Source organism: Anabrus simplex, chromosome 8, assembly GCF_040414725.1.
Source record: "Anabrus simplex isolate iqAnaSimp1 chromosome 8, ASM4041472v1, whole genome shotgun sequence".
Taxonomy (NCBI): Eukaryota; Metazoa; Arthropoda; class Insecta; order Orthoptera; family Tettigoniidae; genus Anabrus; species Anabrus simplex.
The window spans coordinates 155416380-155438157 of record NC_090272.1 but is presented as its reverse complement, the minus strand read 5'-3'; the positions used below and the strand labels follow the sequence as shown (position 1 = coordinate 155438157).

The 21778-nt window shown below is 37.7% G+C and overlaps 1 protein-coding gene across 1 annotated transcript in view; it reads right to left on the bottom strand.

Annotated features, from left to right (window-relative positions):
* Window positions 1-21778, bottom strand: part of LOC136879227 (sodium- and chloride-dependent GABA transporter 1) — a 222470-nt gene that overhangs the window by 14980 nt on the left and 185712 nt on the right. Inside the window, exons 8-10 of the mRNA XM_067153030.2 lie at window positions 6470-6686; window positions 4109-4261; window positions 66-269 (exon numbers count right to left, since the gene is read on the bottom strand). Coding sequence (XP_067009131.2) covers window positions 66-269; window positions 4109-4261; window positions 6470-6686 — 574 coding nt within the window. The remainder of the gene's footprint in view (window positions 1-65; window positions 270-4108; window positions 4262-6469; window positions 6687-21778) is intronic.

Sequence of the window (21778 nt, the reverse complement as noted above, 5' to 3'; positions counted from 1 at the left end):
TAGTTTACAAAATTATAAATTTGGACTGATTCATTGTTGGATAATGAAAGGTTTGTTATACTAACCAGCATGACAACAGGCGCTAAGAACACCCAGCAGATGTACCAAAACTCATTGGGACGAATACCCATCATCTGATGTACACAGTCAGAGAATTTCTTTGCCCCAAATATCCATGAGATGGCGATGGTCTGGAAGAAGCATACCCAAAGCAGGGACATTCCACTGGCTGAGTAGAAATCCATCAGCTGGAAGACGTAGGCTCCACCCTGCAAACACACCATATTACACGACACTGGTAAATTGTTGCAATTTTCGATCAGGCTTGTGATATATTAAGTAGATCTTATTGTTAGATGAATGGGGATTGACAAAAATTATTCAGAACTTATTGATAGCAAACAAGCTGAGAATTTTATAGGATTTTATTAACCATTAGACTTACAACTTTACACAGAATTTGAATCACAGGGTACATCTTTACCTTTCAAAAGTCTCGTATGCACTGACTAGTATTTGAAATGCACCCAAGCTATAGAAAATGGAACTTGACAACAAGGTTTCATCACCTTTTTTGGTTAACTTACTTACTGCTAAAATGTGGAACATACCCTAGATTCCTATCATCAAACCTTAAAAATCACAAGGCTCTTCCCTATACCATATTAATATTTCTCACTTTTTTCAGAACAAACAAGATTTAGGAGGCACACTTATTAAGTAGGGGGGAAACTGCTACAGGCATAGACTGTAGGTAGTGTTACAGAAATAGAACTAACTTTGGGACCTGTACTAGTACTATAGCATATTAGTAGGAGAGCATCATGAACTTATTGTAAATACTATGTCTGAATTTAACAGCATTGATAAAAATCCACCTGTACTTAAAATACCTATGTCTGCCTGTCTCTCATGGTGGTAATAAAAAAGCAGAGAAATTTCAGCAGATAAAATTTGTACTCGATGTAGGTTATTTCCCCTTTATAAGAAAAATATAAGGATCCTCTTACAACCATGATTTTTGTTCATTTTAAAGAAAAATATGTTTAAGTGATGTGGTTGTAATACCAATATAAATGGTCCGTTATTGGACATTATACATTTTTCAGCTAACTCATTTCTGGTTGCCAGCGTTTCACCCCAGTGTGCTAAGCTGGGCTCATCAGTTGGCAAATAGCACACCGACCATGATGCATGGCTATTGCATACCCCATGGAGGCCACTGCATAGGCTACTTGGAGTCACCGGCAGTGCCAATGCACTATGAGAGACTTTGTCTCATTTCCAAAAATTGATGCCTGCCTGGCCATCAGATGATACAGATGTTGATTCCCATAGGGAACCTGAAATATTTGTCCTGAATGAGTGAATTTATAATACCAATATAAATGTTCCATTATTGGACATTATAAATTTTCCAGCTAACTCATTCCTGGTTGCCAGCGTTTTGTCCCAGTGTGCTAAGTTGGGCTCATCAGTTGGTAAATAGCACACCCATCAAGACGCATAGCTAGTGCATACCAGGAATGAGTTGAAGTTGAAATACCGGAAGGTGTACACAAGATGCAAGATGCTGACTGAAGACCACATGCAGCAATGAGTTGATTCTTCCCTCTTCAATGCTTTGCAGACGAACAGGAGAACTTTTTGGACTCAATTGTCACGGGTGACAAACTTCGCTGTCGGCAGCCCTGAAGATGGTTTTCTGTGGTTTCCCATTTTCACACCAGGCAAATGATGGGGCTGTACCTTAATGCCATGGTCGCTTCCCTCTCACTCCTAGCCCTCTCCTATCCCATTGTTGCCATAAGACCTATCCGTGTCAGTGCGATATGAAGAAGATCCATTAACAAATATTGTCAAAATTTTCAAGAAAAATAAAAAGGACTGGTGCATTACGTTCCTGAATAAGGCATACGACAGTGTGTGTTATGAGTATCTAAATATGTCTAAATAACACTGACATGCCTAATAATTTAAGGGACTTCATATTTTCTCTGGTCAAAGGAAATGGTTTAAGTAGATGGCAGTATAAATAAAACACTTAAATTAAAACTGCAAAAAGGAGCAGTGCAAGGCTTTCTTATGTCACCTATATTCTTTAAATGTGTTATTGACCAAATTCTCCAATATAGCAAAATTGGTGAAGCTTATGGTTTTCAATTTTGTGATGGCACGGAAAGAATTTCTGTTATGGCATTTGCGGATGACATATCTGGTTGGAAAAGATGAAGCATCACTTCAAATACCTCTTAACATGACAGTTAGTAATTCAGCTACAATTGGCTTAAAAGCAAAGATCATAAATATAAAAGATTGAAGGCTTCTATTATCAATCTGAATCGTAATAAATGTTAATATTTAAATGCAGATGAAAGAGTTAAATGCTTGGTGTCTCATATACAAATGAAGGTGTTTGAGATAAATACAAAATAATTAAAAATTCAATAGTTTAGCTGTCTCCAGATTCCTAAAACCAGATCAGAAACTGAATATTATTAACCAACATATTTAGCCCAGCATTACCTACCCCTTGAAAAATACTCCATTGTAAAAAATATTGGCCTCCTTTCTCAAGGATTTTGCTAAATTCCCCAAGTAACAGTAAAACAGATTTGTTTAACCCCAATGTTTTATTCTTCTAGAAATATTCATGGTTTAGGATTAATAAAAGCAGACTGAGGAAACATATGCAACACATTAACAATGCCAGAAGACTATTAGTAGATGATAAACATTTAAAAATCTGTTGAGGCCTGAATGAAGAACTTAACTCATTTGGATCTGGAATACAATGAAGAGGATGTGAAGAAGTTGGGATGAAAAACAAGTAACGATATGAGAAATTTGTCATTTCAAGCCTGGTATCAACTTTCTCATAAGTTAAAGGGGGAAAAGTCTCGTATGCACTGACTAGTATTTGAAATGCACCCAAGCTATAGAAAATGGAACTTTACAACAAGGTTTCATCACCTTTTCTGGTTAACTTACTGCTAAAATGTGGAACATACCCTAGATTCCTATCATCAAACATCCTTAAAAATCACACCCACCATGACGCATGGTTATTGCATACCCTGTGGAGGCCACTGCATAGGCTACTTGGAGTCACCGGCAGTGCCAATGCACTATGAGAGACTTTGTCTCATTACCAAAAATTGGTGCCTGCCTGGCCATCAGAACAAACAAGATTTAGGAGACACACTTATTAAGTAGGGGGAAAACTGCTACAGGCAGATGGAAGAGGATGAAAAATGGTATTCATGAACAAAATCAGGGAATAGTTTGAAAAATGTAGACTGTGGTTAATAGGAAGATGGAACTGTAGTTAAGTGTTTCAGATCTGTTTCATTAAAATCTTACCCCAGGCACTTACAAACTCAAGAGCCATGGTGCCGTGATGATAGAAGCCCAAATTGCTTCTATTGGCTTTTGACAGGATCCTCCTCCAAACATCTTAGATCAATTCTTATTCTCTTCTCGAAACATACTGTAGTTTCAAGTTTATGACGCCTGGAGAGTCTTTCATTTTTTCAGCCTTATATATTAGCAGAAACCCAATTTATTCAATGATCAAAAGTCTTCCCAATCTTCTTTGTTGAATATTAATAGAGGCTGATAATACTGTAGTTTTTCAACCTTAAAACCACTATCCCAAACACTAGGATCTATTATTGAAATTTTCTATCAATCTTTTGTGCAACTGAAAATGAAACCAAAAGATATTAAAATATCCTTCTTTTACAGCCTTTTTCCCCACACACCTGTGGTGTTGCAGGTGCGAACTATGTTGCACATGAGGATTTGATCATGTTTTACGGCCGGATGCCTTTACTGATGCTAACACTAAGTGGAGGGATGTAACCACTATTGCATGTTTCTGTAGTGGTTGGTACTGTGGTGTGTTGTCTGAATAAGAAGGAGAAAGCATTGTAACGAACACCCAGTCCCCAAGGAAGGAGAATTAGTCAGACACGATTACAAACCCTGACTGTCAAGAATCAAATCCAGAACCCTCTGAACCGAAGGCCTCAGCACTAACTATTCAGCCAAGGAATTGAAAAAATATTCAGATAGTCTAAAAAGTGAATATAGTATCTGTACTTACATGAGTTACCATTGGGATGCCAAGGAGGAACATCAACAGACAGATGGACAAAGTAAATTTCCGACGATGAGGTCGCAGAGTTTCAGGCCAGTTGTCTACCATTCCTGTTACAAAACTCTCCACGATGCAGAACTCACTGTCAATTCCTAAAATCTGGAAAATTAAGATAAATTTAATGTTAGGAAGATATTATTAGCTTTAGATTTGACTAACTACATTGGTCGAGTCATAAGTCATGGCAACTATTTTTTTTCCTCGTGAACAGGAAACAACATGGAAAATCTAAGATATGCATTTGGAAATGTACGGTATGTACTTGCGTATGATGCCACTGATAGTGTATGTAAACAACAGTGTGGGACTAAGCATGCCCCCAAGTTCAGTGTGTGAGTGAGAGCATCACAAAATGGAAGTCAACAAGCAGGAGCAATGATCATATATTAAAATAACAGTTCTCCACGGTAGAAATGCACGCCAATGCCGTGCAGAGCTGCGGGAAGTGTTAGGTGTGCATGCCATGCCCTATAGAACAGTGGTGAGATGTGTGGAGACATTCAAACGGGGTAGAGTATCAACTGCCAATTTGTTTCACCGCTGGCAACGCACAGTGGAAACCTTGGGTGATTATTTCAAAAGTCTGTCCTTTGTACATAGTCTTGTGTATTTGCTGTCTATATCATAATAAAACAATGTTTACCAATGGCTTGTGCTCTGTCACTTTCCTACGAGAATCTCCTGAAGTCAGAATTTGTCTTCAGACACTATGCATAAGTACATGCCCTATATTTCCAAATGCATATCTTAGATTTTCCGTGTTGCCTCCTGTTTGCAAGAAAAAAATAGTTGCCATGACTTATGACTCAACTCTCGTATTTAGTTCAAAGATCTTTCCTTGCTAACCTTCATGACATTGTTGAGAAAACAAACTGCAAAGACATGTGATGTGTACCAAACCATTAGTCTGATGAGTCACATCCTCAAGTTATTTCTAAAGATGAACCATGCCAGAACCTCAATAAATGCAAAGAGAGCATTGGAGAAACATAGTTTGGATTTTGCAACTCCCCGGGCACATGCAAGGGCCCTTTTTGCGATTATTCAAGATACAATGCAATTAGGAACTTAAAATGTGAGAAGCCTTAAAGAATAAGAGTTAGATAATGACCTACCATATGTAGGAATAGAATTAACATAATAGCAATTACAGAAACTGCCAGTCGTGAGGTGTAGGTGTAGCATGTCTCCCTCACCGTGAGTGAATCTGGGGCTTTTAACTCTAGACTGAGGGCTGGATCGAGGCTCACTCAGCCTCATGAGACCAACTGAGGAGCTGTTTGATATGAGAATTAGCAGACCTAGTAAAGAAAACTATGCTATATGGCTGAGTATGTTCCCCCAGTGACCACGTGGTACTGCAGTATCTGCAGGGAATCTGGCTGAGCAGCAGTCAACTTGAAGGTTAACATGCTAATGGTCTGTTGCAGCATGGGTAGTTACAGAAATTGCAAGGAGCAAAAGAAATAGACAAATATGTAATATTAATTCATGGGGTTTGGAAAAGCAAAATATAAAATGACACCATTACATGAAAGACTCTTGATAAAATACTCATAACTGAACGAAGATGGAGGAAACTTAACTGTAATACCAAAATGTGCCTCTGAAGGAAGGACATAAAAGGGGTGAAATAGAACAGTTGTTTGAGACATAATAATCAGTAACAGAATGAATGAACACTCAATCAATCATTCATTTCTTTTTTTTTTTTACAGTTTGTTTCATCTGAGCTCCATTTTATCTTGACGACACGTCTATGTGGATTACTGTAGTATGTTTTAAATAAGTTTTAATCACTGATCACCTTAGTGTCCGAAAACCGGTTTTGAACTGAATATGACTCTTTGATTTTAATAATAATAATGATAATAATGATAATAATAATAATACCGGTAATAATAATAGTAGTAATAATAATAATAATAATAATAATAATAATAATAATAATAATAATAATAATAATAATAATAATAATAATAATAATAATAATAATAATAATACAATTAACAGCACTGTTTTTAACATAATGGTTTTGAAATTTTATAATGATTACAACTCAAAATCAAGAAAGGTGAAATGTTCTGCAGATAATATGCATTGAATTAATTAAAATTTATATTAGTTATTTTTGTTTTGTTTTGGTTTTAAAGTTTATTTCCTCAAAATTGTAGGTTTCAGTGATATTTTAGAATTTCCTTAAATGCATACATCAGCTATTATTTAGTGGCTTATGTGACCTTATATAGGTATATTTAAGGTTTAATGGTAACACAACAAATACATAATAACAACATTTTTAATTACCACAAGCATGCAGAAGAAGATGGCAGCCCAGGCAGGAGCCCCAGGAAGTTTGAGGACCACTTCTGGGTAGGTGAGAAACACAAGTCCAGGACCACTCTTGACCACATTAGCAACATCATCTCCCTTCTCAAGTGCAATGTGACCCAGAATGGAGAAAGTGACACATCCTGCTAGCAGGCTCGTGAATGTGTTCACCACACATGTGATTAATGCATCCCTGATGACAAATAAACATTATACTCAGTACATGAGGACAATTTATTTTAAAAGTAGTCAGGGAGAGAATCAATCAATCAATCAATCAATCAATCAATCAATCAATCAATCATAATTGATTTGTATTTAGGGCTGTAACCCAGATGACAGTTTCCATATCGATTATTTACATAGTATTTTTCTGAAATGATTTCAAAGAACTTGGTAATTTATGAAATATTTCCCTTAATAAATTCCCTAATATTCCTCTTCCTATAAATGAATATATCCCCCAGTTTCCTCTTAAATTACAACTTCATCTTCAAATTATGATCTTTCCTACCTTTAAAAGCTCCAGTCAAGCTTATTCATGTATTATGTCATTCCATGTCATCTCTTCACTGACAGTTCAGAACATACCTATTATCGAGCAGCTTGTCGCCTTACTCTCAAGTCTTCCCAGCGCAAAGTACTTGATAACACTACTCTTTTGTTGAAAATCACCCAGAACGAATCAAACTGCTTTCCTTTGGATCTTTTCCAGTTCTCTTATCGAGTAATCCTGGTGTGGGTCCCATGTACTGGAACCATACTCTAAATGGGATCTTAGTTGAGACTTATATGCCCCCTCCTTTACATCCTTACAACAACCCCTAAATACTCTCATAACCATAATATGAAGAGGTCTGTAGCCTTTATTTATAACCTCATTAACACGATTACCCTAATAAATATCTTCCCTTATATTTATACGAAAGTCAATCAAATATAAACAGGATTTTTGTTCCTGAGTCCGACTCGTTGGCTGAACGGTCAGCGTACTGGCCTTCGGTTTGGAGGGTCCCGGGTTCGATTCCCGGCCGGGTCGGGGATTTTAACCTTAATTGTTTAATTCCAATGGCACGGGGGCTGGGTGTATGTGTTGTCTTCATCATAATTTCATCCTCAGCACGACGCGCAGGTCGCCTACGGGAGTCAACTCGAAAGACTTGCACCTGGCGAGCCGAACATGTCTTCGGACACTCCCGGCACTAAAAGCCATACACCATTTCATTTTTTGTTCCTGAGCATCAACAGTTGGTAGGACTGGCCCCGCGCTTCTGCTATGCTTAGGTGGGACCATTAGGAGTGGAGAGAGTGTACTTTTAGATATTTCCCAGCATTTCGTCAGTAACGCTCACAATGTCAGAGCAACAGGAGCACCCCTCCATTGCACAATGCATAATGATAAAATTTCCTGCTCATGAAGGAGTTACGGTGGCAGAAATTTGCCAGAGATTGCCTGCACAGTTCAGCGAACAAACTTTGTCAAGGACACGTGTGTTTGCCTGGCATAAAAAGTTTGAGGAAGGGTGAGAACATGTAGAAAATCAGCAACACAATCGCCGTCCTCGGACCAGCATTACAGACTAAAACATTCATGCAGTTAAAGACATTATTGATGATGATCGATGGGCGACAGTATCAGAATTTGCAGAACAGTTCGGAATCAGTTATGGGAGCTGTCAAGCAGTCATTACAAACGACCTACAGTTCTGTAAAGTGTGTTCCAGATGGGGTCCCTTGCCTTTTGACTGAAAATCTAAAATTGAGACGTTTGGAAGTCTGTCAGAGGTTTACAGCAAGGTTTGCGGAAGAAGGTGATGCATTTTTGAGTCGGATCATCACCTGCAATGAAACATTGGTCCACCACTACACTCCCGAATCCAAATAAGTCAGTAAAGAGTGGCGGGGGAAATGGGAGGCAGCACCAGTGAAAGCCAAGACTCGACTGTCAGCTAGCAAGGTTCTTGCAACAGCTTTTTTTCTATTGGCGAGGCATTTTGCTGATTGATTTTTTGCATAAGTAGTGCACAATCAATGCTGCTTACTACTGCAAGCTGTTAGAAAAGGCGAGGGTTGCATATCACCGCAGAAGAGGAGACCAACCAATTCGACAGTTCAACCTCCTCCATGACAATGTGCGACCCAATACTGCAGCTCTATCTATCTCCAAGCTTCAGGAAATGCACTGGACTACACTTGATCATCTTCCTTACAGCCCGGATTTATCACCCTGTGATTTCCATTTGTTCGGACCACTTAAAGAAGCTCTAAAAGGACAACGATTTGAAGACGACGAGTGTGAAAGACTTCATGCACAACTGGCTTGTGACACGACCCTGTTCTTTTTATGATGAGGGCATCAAAAAGCTGCCCATGCGCTGTGACAAATGCATTTCCAAAGCAGGAAAAATAAATTGTAATTGCCTTGTGTTTTTCAATAAATGAATTTAAATAAAAAATAAAATTCCGTTTATATTTGATTCCCCCTCGTCCCTATGGTTGTAATACTGAAAGAAGCATTCTGACATTTCTTGTAGGGAGGCCCGTTTACTATGTGCCTGGGTGGGAATAAGGGAGTAGGGGGTATGGTTGCCATGGAAATAAGCCCGCTGGCCAGCTTGTGTTGCTTGGAGTTAACAAACCTCTCACTTTTGAGTTGTGTACAACAAAATAGATCAGTCTGAACGAATGAACAAGTGAGCCGGAAGCAAAGGGAAGGAGAAAGGAATGCAGGAACATGGCAACACCATGCAATGGCACATGCAATGATCCTCCCTCCAGCCCTATCTCTCAGAATACTTATTTCAATATTATGGGTGTAGGTACTTACAATGATTCCCATGTGATACTATCATCCCATTAACACAGTCATTAAAACTAAAGGGATATTCCCTTTTGGTGAAACTTACAATCTGACTTTTAACCCTGTTTGCCATCATACCATTGTCTGCTCTCCATCTCACAACATTGTCAAGTTCTTTTAGCAGTCACTCACAGTCCTAACTTATTTGCTACTGGTACCCTATACAGTATAACATCATCCTCAAAAAGCTTTATCTCTGATTCCATTTCTTTACTGATATCATTTGTATGCCTGTACATGAGAAAACATAAAGGCCCAACTGCTTCTGGGACACCCCTCTTAATCATTAAAGGATCACCTACTTCACCTACTCTAAATCATAAGTTCTATTTTTTCTAATTTACCCCCACCCTGTATTCACCCACTCTTTTGTGTAGTATAGTAGCTTAGCTTTTATTTTCTTCAGCAATCTTCCATGAAAAGAAACATCATCTATAGGAATTACTGTACATTTCAAGTTTTTAAAATTTCTGAAATATATCTACTGTACCACAACTTTAGGTAGGCCGAAGTAAAGTAAGTTGATAAATGAAAAAATATGTAACTAACTGTTTAATTAAAAATGGAATAATATTTTAGTGCAGATGTAATTATATAGGCCTATTCTTTAGTTCTAAATGCTTTGAATAGAAGACATAATGGTAACCTACTTGAAAATTATGTTAGAGTCTTAAAAATACAAAGTAGGTTCAAATTCAAAGAATTTTTACCAGCCTAAACTAGCTGTTGTAGTTAGTCTTTGTTTACAGGACAATCACTTAACATGTATATGATAACACTTTTTTAACCATTGAGTGAGCATTCAATACAGAACACAGTTAAATCAAATTACAACAGAAATAGTCTGTATGATACGTATCTACTTGTCTTGTGGTATTTGTCTAGCAGCCTAATTATGTTAGCTACAGTAGGTTAACTTCATACTTTTTAAGTAACTCCATCTGATGACCAAAAAATGCTTCTCTCAATATTAAATCCTTTGTCCAATTTTTTTGGGACATGTAGTCATATTATAAACAAAGATATTAGTGCATCTGGTTCTTTGTATTCAGGTCTTCATTTCTGCCCTCCTTTCCTTTCACACGGACCACCAAACTCCATTTTTAAAACCAAGTATCAGGTTAATATTAAAGTACAGACAAATGTACAAACCCTTAAAATGTTACCAGGATGATCTCCACAGCATATCCCCTTACAGCTAGTTATCAATTCTTGGATTTAAATTTTCACTGAAATTTCCCTTATTTTTTCACTGTATTGGAAAATGGTATTTAAAAAAAAGAAATTTATAAATGGGACTCTAAATAAATGATGCTGTCACAAGCAATTTTCCTGTAAAAAAACTTGAGAGAGACATTGAGTTTTATATTTTAGGCACCCTCTGAAGCTCCTGTCTTGATATTTCCTTTATTTTTCACTGTATCTGAAATATGTATAGAGCACAAAATTATGTAAATAAGATTCTAAATAAATTTTCTAATAAGCAATTTTCCTGTAAAATGAACCATAAAAAATCACGTTTTAACCCTCCTCTAAAGTCCCCTTCCTGATGAATTATTTTCAACATATGTATACCTAGTCTAGTAACAGAAAAGCAGACACAAAGTAAACTGAACCCAACATACAATATTATGTGTCCTGTCTGGTATGAGAACCAAGTATCAGGTTAATATTGAAAAAGTACAGACATAAAATGATTTTTGTATTTGGTGGTGAGTCAACCAAAAATAACACTAGTAACAGAAAAGACCAGGAAAGAAGGTGAAATAATGCACAGGATAAGAGCTGAAAGTCAGAGACCAGTGTTCACTTAGGAACACATGCTGGCCAGCCCGCTGTCTGGAGTGAGCAGCAAAGTGACTTTACATTGTCGTTCTAGTTCAATTTTCTAGTCATCTGCCGTTGGGTGGATCCACTGTCTGATGATGCTATGATTATTGAAACACTTGACAAAACAAAAAATAAATTTTGAATAATGAAATATATAAGAATGCAGTACTGCAGTATGTCCTCATAGTATGTTAATAATATTCATATTAAAGATCAAGAAATGTATTGTCAACAGGTATTTGAAATAAGTGCAATTTATCATGGTAATGCTACGTACAGGATATTTCATGTGAAACTGTATACAAAGGAACCTTCTATTTATTTCTTGTGTGAGTTTTGTACTGTGTAACCGTTCAGGCTTCTCCAGCCCTACTAATTTAATATAATATCACTTTACGCAATATCATTTGATATCAAGTTGATCCGCCATCGGCAATTATTTGTAATAACATATTTATTCAACGTCAATCATTTGTAATCAAGGCATTTTGGAATCATATTGTATATATGATAACATCGTTTTATTATTTAAATTATTATATTATGTAGGATAAGAATTCATTGTGTTGTATATATGGTCAATATGTTGAGACATAGTTGTTTTCATTTCATCTCATGTTTGTGTATACGGAGGGTTATTCTTGAAGCTTGGGATTTTGCGTTAGTCATGGGTTTATTTTACGACCAAGGCTAGTAAACAGCGACCCATGCGCGAGGCTTGCAAGATGGTCAGCGATATCATCGTCACGCCTTCTGGACTTGTCGAGGAACAAGGGAAGGGGAGTTGATGCTTCGATCTATCGAATCAGATACTTCGTTGTATATGAGTTTTGAGATTGAACTGTTACGAAGAGTGGGGGTGAGCCCGGATATATACTGTTTCTCTACACGAGAACGGAGCCTTACGATCTTACGACCTTACAACCTTACAACCTAACTACGGGTACTCCATCACTAGTACTTCTACTGTGAACATCTACTTTGAACGACGTGATTTGATTTTTGATACAGTGTGTGGTCGCTCCGCGACATAGTTACTTTTGTACAATGTGTTGTCGCTGTGGTAATGTTATCGGATCTACGAGAAACGAAACAAGCTTATGGCTTGTATGATATTCAGTAAATATTGTGGACGAAGAACTATGTTTAGTTCAAGTCTACGGAATTTTGGTACAAGTCTGTACCGTATAAATAGTATAGCTCAGTTGGATTGAGATTTCTACTAATATGGAAAAATTCATATCTCTGAATTTTCTCCTCTTACGATCAAAGCTGATCAGTTTTTTACAAGTATAATGCCAATGTCTAATTTAAAGACTAGGCATGTAGGGAGTGTTAGTCCAGATAGCCCGTACCATATCAGAGAAGGAAGGAAGGAAGGATGTCCATGGAGCAAAGTCTACATCGAGAAGAAGAGAACGAGTAATCACGGAAACCAGATGACGTCAACGAAAGCTGCAATTGGTGAGCTTCAATTAGATAAAGCAAGCAATAGTAAATTCAGTAAATTATAAATTCCTCCACGCTTTAAGGAAACTTTTCCGATTCATCTCATTTGTTTTGTATAATAAATTCATTTGTATTTTATATTGCGTTAATTTTCTTTCTTAAGCGATACTTAATGGTTAATTATTTAAAATCCTACCCCTGTGATTTAAGTGTAAGTCTTTATGCTAGTAAATATAAATTTTGGTTTACAGTTTTTTTTTTAAACTGTAACCATGGCACCCAAACATTACATAGAGAAATGGGGAACCATCGAATGTTGATTGTTTCTATTTGCGTGGCAATTTGCGGGCAAGCCACAAATAGTTTATTTCATATTCATGTGTCCCAAGATAATAACTTTCATCTCCCCAAGTGTTTTGATGAGGTGGAACAGTTGGAAAGAAGGTGAAATAATGCACAGGATAAGAGCTGAAAGTTAGAGACCAGTGTTCACTTAGGAACACATGCTGGCCAGCCCGCTGTCTGGAGTGAGCAGCAAAGTGACTTTCCATTGTCGTTCTAGTTCAATTTTCTAGTCATCTGCCGTTGGGTGGATCCACTGTCTGATGATGCTATGATTATTGAAACACTTGACAAAACAAAAAATAAATTTTGAATAATGAAATATACAAGAATGCAGTACTGCAGTATGTCCTCATAGTATGTTAATAATATTCATATTAAAGATCAAGAAATGTATTGCCAACAGGTATTTGAAATAAGTGCAATTTATCATGGTAATGCTACGTACAGGTTATTTCATGTGAAACTGTATACAAAGGAACCTTCTATTTATTTCTTGTGTGAGTTTTGTACTGTAACAACAAACATATTTATGAACACAGAACTAAAATCACATTTAGATAATTATTTAAAATTATAAAAATTTGTAAACAAAACTCTGTACAAAATTGGTGAATGGTTTTCCAGACTTCACAAATCTTATTCTTTTGTAATGAAAGTAAATTAGCACCAAGTTGGCAAATTTTCTCCTGTAAATAAGGTACAATATATTAGCATGAAGTTAGCAAATTATTCTGCAAATATGTCAAACTATTCATATATGTAATATATGATTCTGTTTTCATTTCCTGGCAAAAGTATTAAGGAGTTTAAGTATGTAATGTGGGATACATGAATGCTTCCCAGTGATAAATGTAATAAGGTTGCTATGAAGCTGAGGCTAGGTTTCAGGTAAACTAATTGAACCTTAGACCTGACTGGACAGATGCTGAGATTATCAGGGTTTCTCCTCACACCATTGACAAGCGATTCAATTTCATTGCTGATGAGTAAAATACACAACCCATTCTGCCTCCTGTCTTCATATACTTTGTTAGATATTCATAAACTATAGCTGGAAATAATGACTTAATCGTCAAACCAGAGTGAGAGAGGTTTCAGTTGCTAACTGGATGGATGATTGAAGTTATAAAGCAGAGTGATTTGGAAAATTACCAGTACCTGTAGCAATTGTTTATGAAATGCACCTGTTCCCTGTGGGTGAGGGTAGTACAATATAGCCACGGTATCCCATGTCTGTCATAAGAGGCAACTAAATGGGAACCAAGGAGCTTTCAATTTGGAAATATACACTGATGACTACAGCGCCCCTAGCCGAGTTTGGAATTGCTTCCACTTACTTGTGCCAAGCCAAGATCCTCGCTTTCAACTTTCCTATCTGACATCCCTTGGTCAATCCTGTCCTCTTCCGACCCCAACGGTATTTGGTTTGTGAGGCCGTTTCCCTTTTTCTCTGTCAATACCTTCCTTCATGGAAGGACTGGATCGCATCCTTTTCTCGCTCTTAATTAGTGTTATGAGAGGATGATCGTCTGGGTGTACTCCCTCTTTAAACAATACTGTTATATCCTAATAGAATCAATTTTCAGAACTAGACAACACTTACAATTTTATTACAGAAAGCAAGTCTATCTGCACTTAAACCCAAACCCCATGGCACATACGCCCTTGGAAGGGCGACCGCTACTCAGCCCGAAAGCCTGCAGATTTCGAGGGGCCTTGTGGTCAGCACGACGCATCCTCTCGGTCGTTATTCTGGGCTTTCGAGACCAGGGCCGCCATCTTGCCATCAGATAGCTCCTCAATTCTAATCACGCAGGCTGAGTGGACCTCGAACCACCCTCAGGTCGAGAGAAAAATCCCTGTCTTGGTCAGGAATCGCCCAGGGCTTCCGGGGAAGAGGCAAGCACGCTACCTCTACACCAAGGGGCCGGCGCTCTATCTGCACTTGCATTACAAAAATAATGCTAATGACTTTGAATGACAGACATGAAAACTTTGGATATTTACAATATGAAAACTTGAAGATTGCAGTGATAAATTATAAGTTCACCTGAACAAAACTATTTACAATATGAACCACTTGAAAGATAAAATACAAGTCTGTAATAACACTGCTTATTCACAATATGTGCAGGGAGAATGGAAGATATCAGCAAAATTTATAAGTCCATATGAACACTACTGGTATCTGACTTGTGTGAGGAGAGTCTGAGTTAGCTCCTTACTTACACACACGTAATATGCCGTCTTAAAAGAAATGATAAAATAGTGGTGGTATCCTAAGTAAGCCCTATATTCCACGGTGCCCATATTGAACACTGCATGCTTGGGTAGCAGGTTGACAGCTTGTGGTGTTCTGCCATTTTTATTTTTTTATTTTTTAGTACCTGAGAGGCCCAGGGTGAAAACTATGCCTCTTTACTCATCTGTTTCTGAGAAATGCCAATAGTTGGAAAAATCTCTGATTTTGTACTGGCGGGAGAAAAACAATCTGGCGGAGAGGCAGTATTTACCTCCCGGCTAGGGGTTTCCTTTATACCCAGCGGGAGTGGTGACATATCTGTTGAATCATGCACTGAGCTGTCAGGCTGGAAATGACTGGGATGTTCTTGAAGAGCTGCGTACGGCATTCAAAACTGCACCACAATAAATACTCACCACTACCATTATGAATTACACCTACTATGATCAGGTACTCTGTTTGCAGTATTCTATAGGCTACTTATTGGACATACGCAGCTTCATAATCTTTTACTATGAGTCAACTGTATTCCATTTTTGGAACTCATTGAGTGACCATGTTGCCCTCATGTTTGTAAAGTATAATATAATTAACGATAGTACACAATGTCTGCATGTTTTTAACTTATTTTTCAATCCCTTCAACAAAATCTCAGTCACAATCATGATCTCAACTTGTGCTTATTCCCTTGTAGGTGTGTGTATGACACTATCATAAAGCCATGATAACTTCTGAAGAACTGTGGTATTGTTTCAAGATTATCCATCAGACTAACTTCTGACTCATATGTGAGAACTTTCAACAATAATCAAAGAGAGAATATTGTAATAATACAAAAACTTTTATTTATTGAGTTGGAGGTTGAGTGATGGAGTGATGGAACCAACTAGAGGGAAGAATATACTGGATGTGGGGCTGGTAAAACCAGATGAGCTCTATAGAAAAACCGAAGTAATACATGGTATTAGAGATCACAAAGCTGTTTTTGTCGTGGTTAAAAATAAATGTGATAGAAAGGGAGGTCTTAAAAGTAGGACTATTAGACACTACCACCTGGCTGATAAAGCAGGTATAAGGGAGTTTAACTATGATTGGTGGAAAATCATAAAAAAATATCTAAACAGACTCTGGGATGGGTTTAAAGCAATTGTTCAGGAATGTGAAAAAAGGTTTGTACCTTCACAGGTGGTAGGAAATGGTAAAGACCCACTTTATTATAACAGAGGAATAAAGAGACTAAGAAGGAGGTGCAGATTGGAAAGAAATAGAGTTAGAAATTGCTGTGGAAGTAAGAAGAAATTGAAGGAACTTACTAGGAAACTGAATCTAGCAAAGAAGTCAGCTAAGGATAACATGATGGCAAGCATAATTGGCACTCATACAAATTTAAGTGAAAAATGGAAGGGTATGTATAGGTACTATAAGGCAGAAACAGGTTCCAAGAAGGTCATTCCAGGAATCATTAATGAGCAAGGGGAGTGTGTATGTGAGGATCTTAAAAGGCAGAAGTATTCAGTCAGCAGTATGTAAAGATTGTTGGTTACAAGGATAATGTCCAGATAGAGGAGGTGACTAATGTTAAAGAGGTATTAATATTTATGTATGATAACAATGACATTTACAGTAAGATACAAAAGTTTAAAACTAGAAAAGTGGCTGGAATTGATAAGATTTCAGGGGATTTACTAAAGAAAATGGGTTGAGATATAATACCATATCTGAAGTACTTACATGATTATTGTTTGCATGAAGGAGCTATACCAAATGAATGGAGAGTTGTTATAGTAGCCTCTATGTACAAAGGAAAGGGTAATAGACATAAGGCTGAAAATTACAGGCTAATCCATTTGACATGCATTGCATGTAAGCTTTGGGAAATAATTATTTCTGATTATATTAGACATGTTTATAAAATTAATAACTGGTTCCCTAGAAGGCAGTTTGGATTATATATATAATTCGTGTGGCTATTTCTAGCCAAGTGCAGCCCTTGTAAGGCAGACCCTCCGATGAGGGTGGGTGGCATCTGCCATGTGTAGATAACTGCATGTTATTTGTGGTGGAGGATAGTGTTATGTGTGGTGTGTGAGTTGCAGGGATGTTGGGGACAGCACAAACACCCAGGCCCCGGGCCATTGGAATTAACCAATGAAGGTTAAAATCCCCGACCCGGCCGGGAATCGAACCCAGGACTCTCTGAACCGAAGGCCAGTACGCTGACCATTCAGCGAACGAGTCGAACAGTTTGGATTTAAGAAAGGTTATTCCACTGAAGCTCAACTTGTAGGATTCTAGCAAGATATAGCAGATATCTTGGATTTAGGAGTTCAGATGGACTGTATCATGATTGACCTGTCTTAGGCATTTGATATGGTGGACCATGGGAGACTACTGGCAAAAAAGAGTTCAATTGGACTAGACAAAATAGTGACTGAATAGGTTGCTATATTTCTAGAAAATATATTTCAGAGAATTAGAGTAGGAGAAGCTTTATCTGACACTGTAATAATTAAGAGGGGAATTCCTCAAGGCAGTATTATTGGACCTTCAATTTTTATTGAATGAATTAAAACCTACAACCTGTTTTCCAGTCATTGACCAGGTCAAGGATTATGTTTTATTATATATTGAACCCATGACCGTTGTGCCCTAAGAACATTATGCATAAATCGACAATCATTTAAAAGTTGGATTCTTGATAGCATGGATTTGACACGTGACGAGGAGGTGATTACCTTCGGTCCCACGCTCTGGGGTACGTGACGTCAGCCACACGTGTCAACGGCGGAAGAATCTCAAGTCATTTTTGTGAACTATTTCAAAGCGCGTGTACATGGCGTGACCCAAGCCAAGTCAAAAAAATATAGTGCCTATCAAAGGGGGTCAATCATCTCACAAATCGAACCCGTAAAAATTTTAAATGTCCATGCACACTACCGCCAGAAATGTAGCAAGCATGTAGTCACTTTCAAAACTCTTGAAATTACAGTTTAGGTAAGTCAGAAAATTTATAGAAATTCTCTTGGCGGCAAAGGGAGATATCCGAAGGGAGGGGGTAACTGCTATAAATATGAAGGGACGCCATGACGAAGTCTCCTTCTCCGGCATTTGTGATACAAAGCGGACGAAAAATTGTTGAGCTGCTCTGCGAAATCAAACCAACGAAAGTAGACTGAGTTCAACTGCAGATTTTAGCCATTGTGGCTAGGTCTTGTCTCCATGAGGAGATAGTTTTCTTGAGTGAAATAATTGTACCAGATAGGACGGTCAAAGTACTGAATAAATTCTAAGGTGATTAAGTAATCCGTGTGCGGAAATAATTATAGTCCATCGTGTGCGCTCAGCAAACAAGTGAAGGGTATTTTCTTTTTTTTAATGCTTTATTCCAGGAAACCTGAAGAAACATAATGATATGTACAGCCACGAATGTAAAAATGGCTAAATAAAATGCCAGGGTCGCAGGTGAGCCCTATGACTACATGAGGTAGGTGACTTTCCATCTTACTACCTCTTATATCTTGTCTCATGATCTCTAAAAGTGTATTTGAATGGGGATATACGACGCAGTGGTCACCCCTACTAAGTTTGTAAATGTGAGAATACGACTAAAAGAGTCATTTGTTTCATTTTCCACTTGGATAAATTGTTGAAGTCTTGCGAGTGCCATATAATGTTGTAAAAGTTATTCAATAGGGTTTCGAAGTGATATCACGTCCAATGTAGATCGTCATCCGTGTGAGTGTACTGCCTATATTTTGTGATGTCAAATTAAGATGTTCATTCGACGTAAAATTTTTCTGTCTGCAATTTGACGTTAATAATAATAATCCATGGTCACTCATTTTCAATCGAGTGGAAGCGCGCTGTCGGGTGAGAACCTAGGGTGATGAATTTGGTCACGGAGAGAAATGTTTTTCTAGGCCCATTTTAAACTGTGTCTGACTGACAATAAAAGATCTAGTAGAATGTTTCAGTCATTTTCTCGTAAAAATCAAGTTGTTAAATACGATATCCTTTATGCGAAGTTATTCATGATTAATGCATTGTGCGATGTTAGACGTCGAGATTTCTAGTGAGGATTTTATTCCAGTTCTTTGTCGATGATAATTGTGGAGCTGGGAAACAGGGGTTAGTTTTGTTGTTATGAGATTTGTGAATCAGGTTGGACCTGTCATTGAAGCCGGGACATGGAAGCCCGAGGAATGTTTTATATGAGTTGAGATGAGATGTGCGAATCAGGTTAGAGTCCTGTCATTGAAGCCGGGACACGATAGCCCGAGGTATATTTTATAATGTTGGGAATGGAAAGAAATTCATAGAAATCCACAGCGGTATTAATTGGCGACGCGTATAATTAGTGTGGGCATCTTGAAGCTTAATCTGTGCATTTTGTTGGTTAGAATATCGTATTTGTTTAATTATGCCGGCAGAGTTTAAAAGAGAGCATTTTGAGAAGCCAGTCAAACAGGTGTTTCATGTTACTGCCAAGCGAACTGGGGGGCGAGAGGCCTCAGCTGTGATAACGGGACAGGCGTGGAATTGAGATTGTACTGTATTCTCGGCCGGGGAAAACGTTAAAATGCTGGATTTAGTTGAAATTCATAGCCGGTAATGATCTGAGTATTGTGAAATACTATAATTGGGGACGTAATGAACATTTGAAATCACGAACTTTGAGTATAAGGAACAGAGTAACCAAATTCAGGGTTGTCCAAAATATAGAGCGATGGTTGTGATGATCGGTTTGTCTGTGAGGGGTGTGCAAAATTCATAATGGTATGACGAGAGATGACATCGTAATTTTATGGCGAGTTGTTTGGTTTGTACGTAGATTCATAGGATATCCAAGTGTTAATAACGGTTAGGACTAGATTAGATTTTAAAGTGTGAAATCATGAGACAAGATATATAGCTGGACATGAATTATGTAACAATTCTTTTCCAGCCAGATAAATATCACAAGATTGAATTCACATCACAGCTGCGTAGAAATTTGTCAAGAAACCAGAGTCCGCGGAGATAAAATTTGTTGTTCGTTAACATTTCGTCAAATCATTTAAATTTATTTAATTATTAAATTCAGCGAAACCGCATTTTGAAATAACTTTAATCAAGCGAATAACTTGGAGATGCATTCTGAAAATTTTAGTTTGTTTTCTGGGGAATATTAAAAAAATTAAGTAACGATTAAGGGGACATATCCGAAGGAAATGGATTTTACTGCCACAAAGTTTGTGAGCATTGCTATTGTTGTAATTATTGAACTTTGATTGATTGAGCAGTGAATGTGCTGGGGATAGTAAAGTGGAAACTTTGGTCATCAACCGATGTAACTTAATTGTGTTTAGCCTTCAGCCTAGAAACTTGGATGGTCAGGGGGTCATCAACCTCAGTGACTTGGATTAGGGCCATATGCCATTGTAGCATCATTTCTTGCGGTCATCATCCACAATGACTTTAAAGTAACTTAGATGATTAGATGTCGGTCCATGACATAGACGCAGGTCACATCGATTCAATTAAGGGTCCATGCCGTAGAACCACTGTGTGGCACACACCAATTGGACTGCCTTAATTATACCCAGAGTCCAGAGTTCGTGTTACGAGGGCTGGACCATAACGAATCACTATGATGGTACATGTGGTCTCACATGGAAGCCGAATTTAAGGATTTCCAGACTTTCCTTTCTTAAATGATTAATAATTGAGACAATGGTTTCTAGTATGAATGCCCGTCAGGCAGTTACGTTAAAGTCTCACACCAGTGTTATGACGTTTATGTAAAAATGATTGTGGTGTCCAGTGGACACAATTGACTATGACACCGTTGACATATTAGATTGCTTCAGAATTTCCTGAATAAATAGGAATCTTTTAAATAGACCTTTTATTCCAGTAGATAGATTATAATTACTGAACCCTACCTTTACCTCAGCAAGTGACGAAGAACCCGATACGACCCAAGAGACAGATCTCATGAACTTTGCTGATACGTAAGAGAGGTAGGTATCCCTCAATATGGACCAAAGGGTTCAATATATATGTATATAATGATATGAGTAAAAACGTGGAATCAGAGATAAGAATTTTTGCAGATGATGTTGTTCTGTATAGAGTAATAAATCAGTTACACGATTGTGAGCAACTGCGAAATGACCTCGATAATGTTGTGAGATGGACAGCAGTCAATGGTACGATGATAAACGGGGTTAAAAGTCAGTCAGTCAGTAAGTTTCACAAATAGGAAAAGTCCTCTCAGTTTTAATTACTGCATTGATGGGGTAAAAGTTCCTTATGGGGATCACTGCAAGAACCTCGGTGTTAATATAAAAAAGATCTTCATTGGGGTAATCACATAAATGGGATTGTAAATAAAGGGTACAGATCTCTGCACATGGCTATGAGGGTGTTTAGGGGTTGTAGTAAGGATGTAAAGGAGAGGGCATACAAGTCTCTGGTAGGACCCTAAATAGAGTACGGTTCCAGTGTATGGGACCCTCACCAGGATTACTTGATTCAAGAACTGGAGAAAATCCAAAGAAAAGCAGCTGGATTTGTT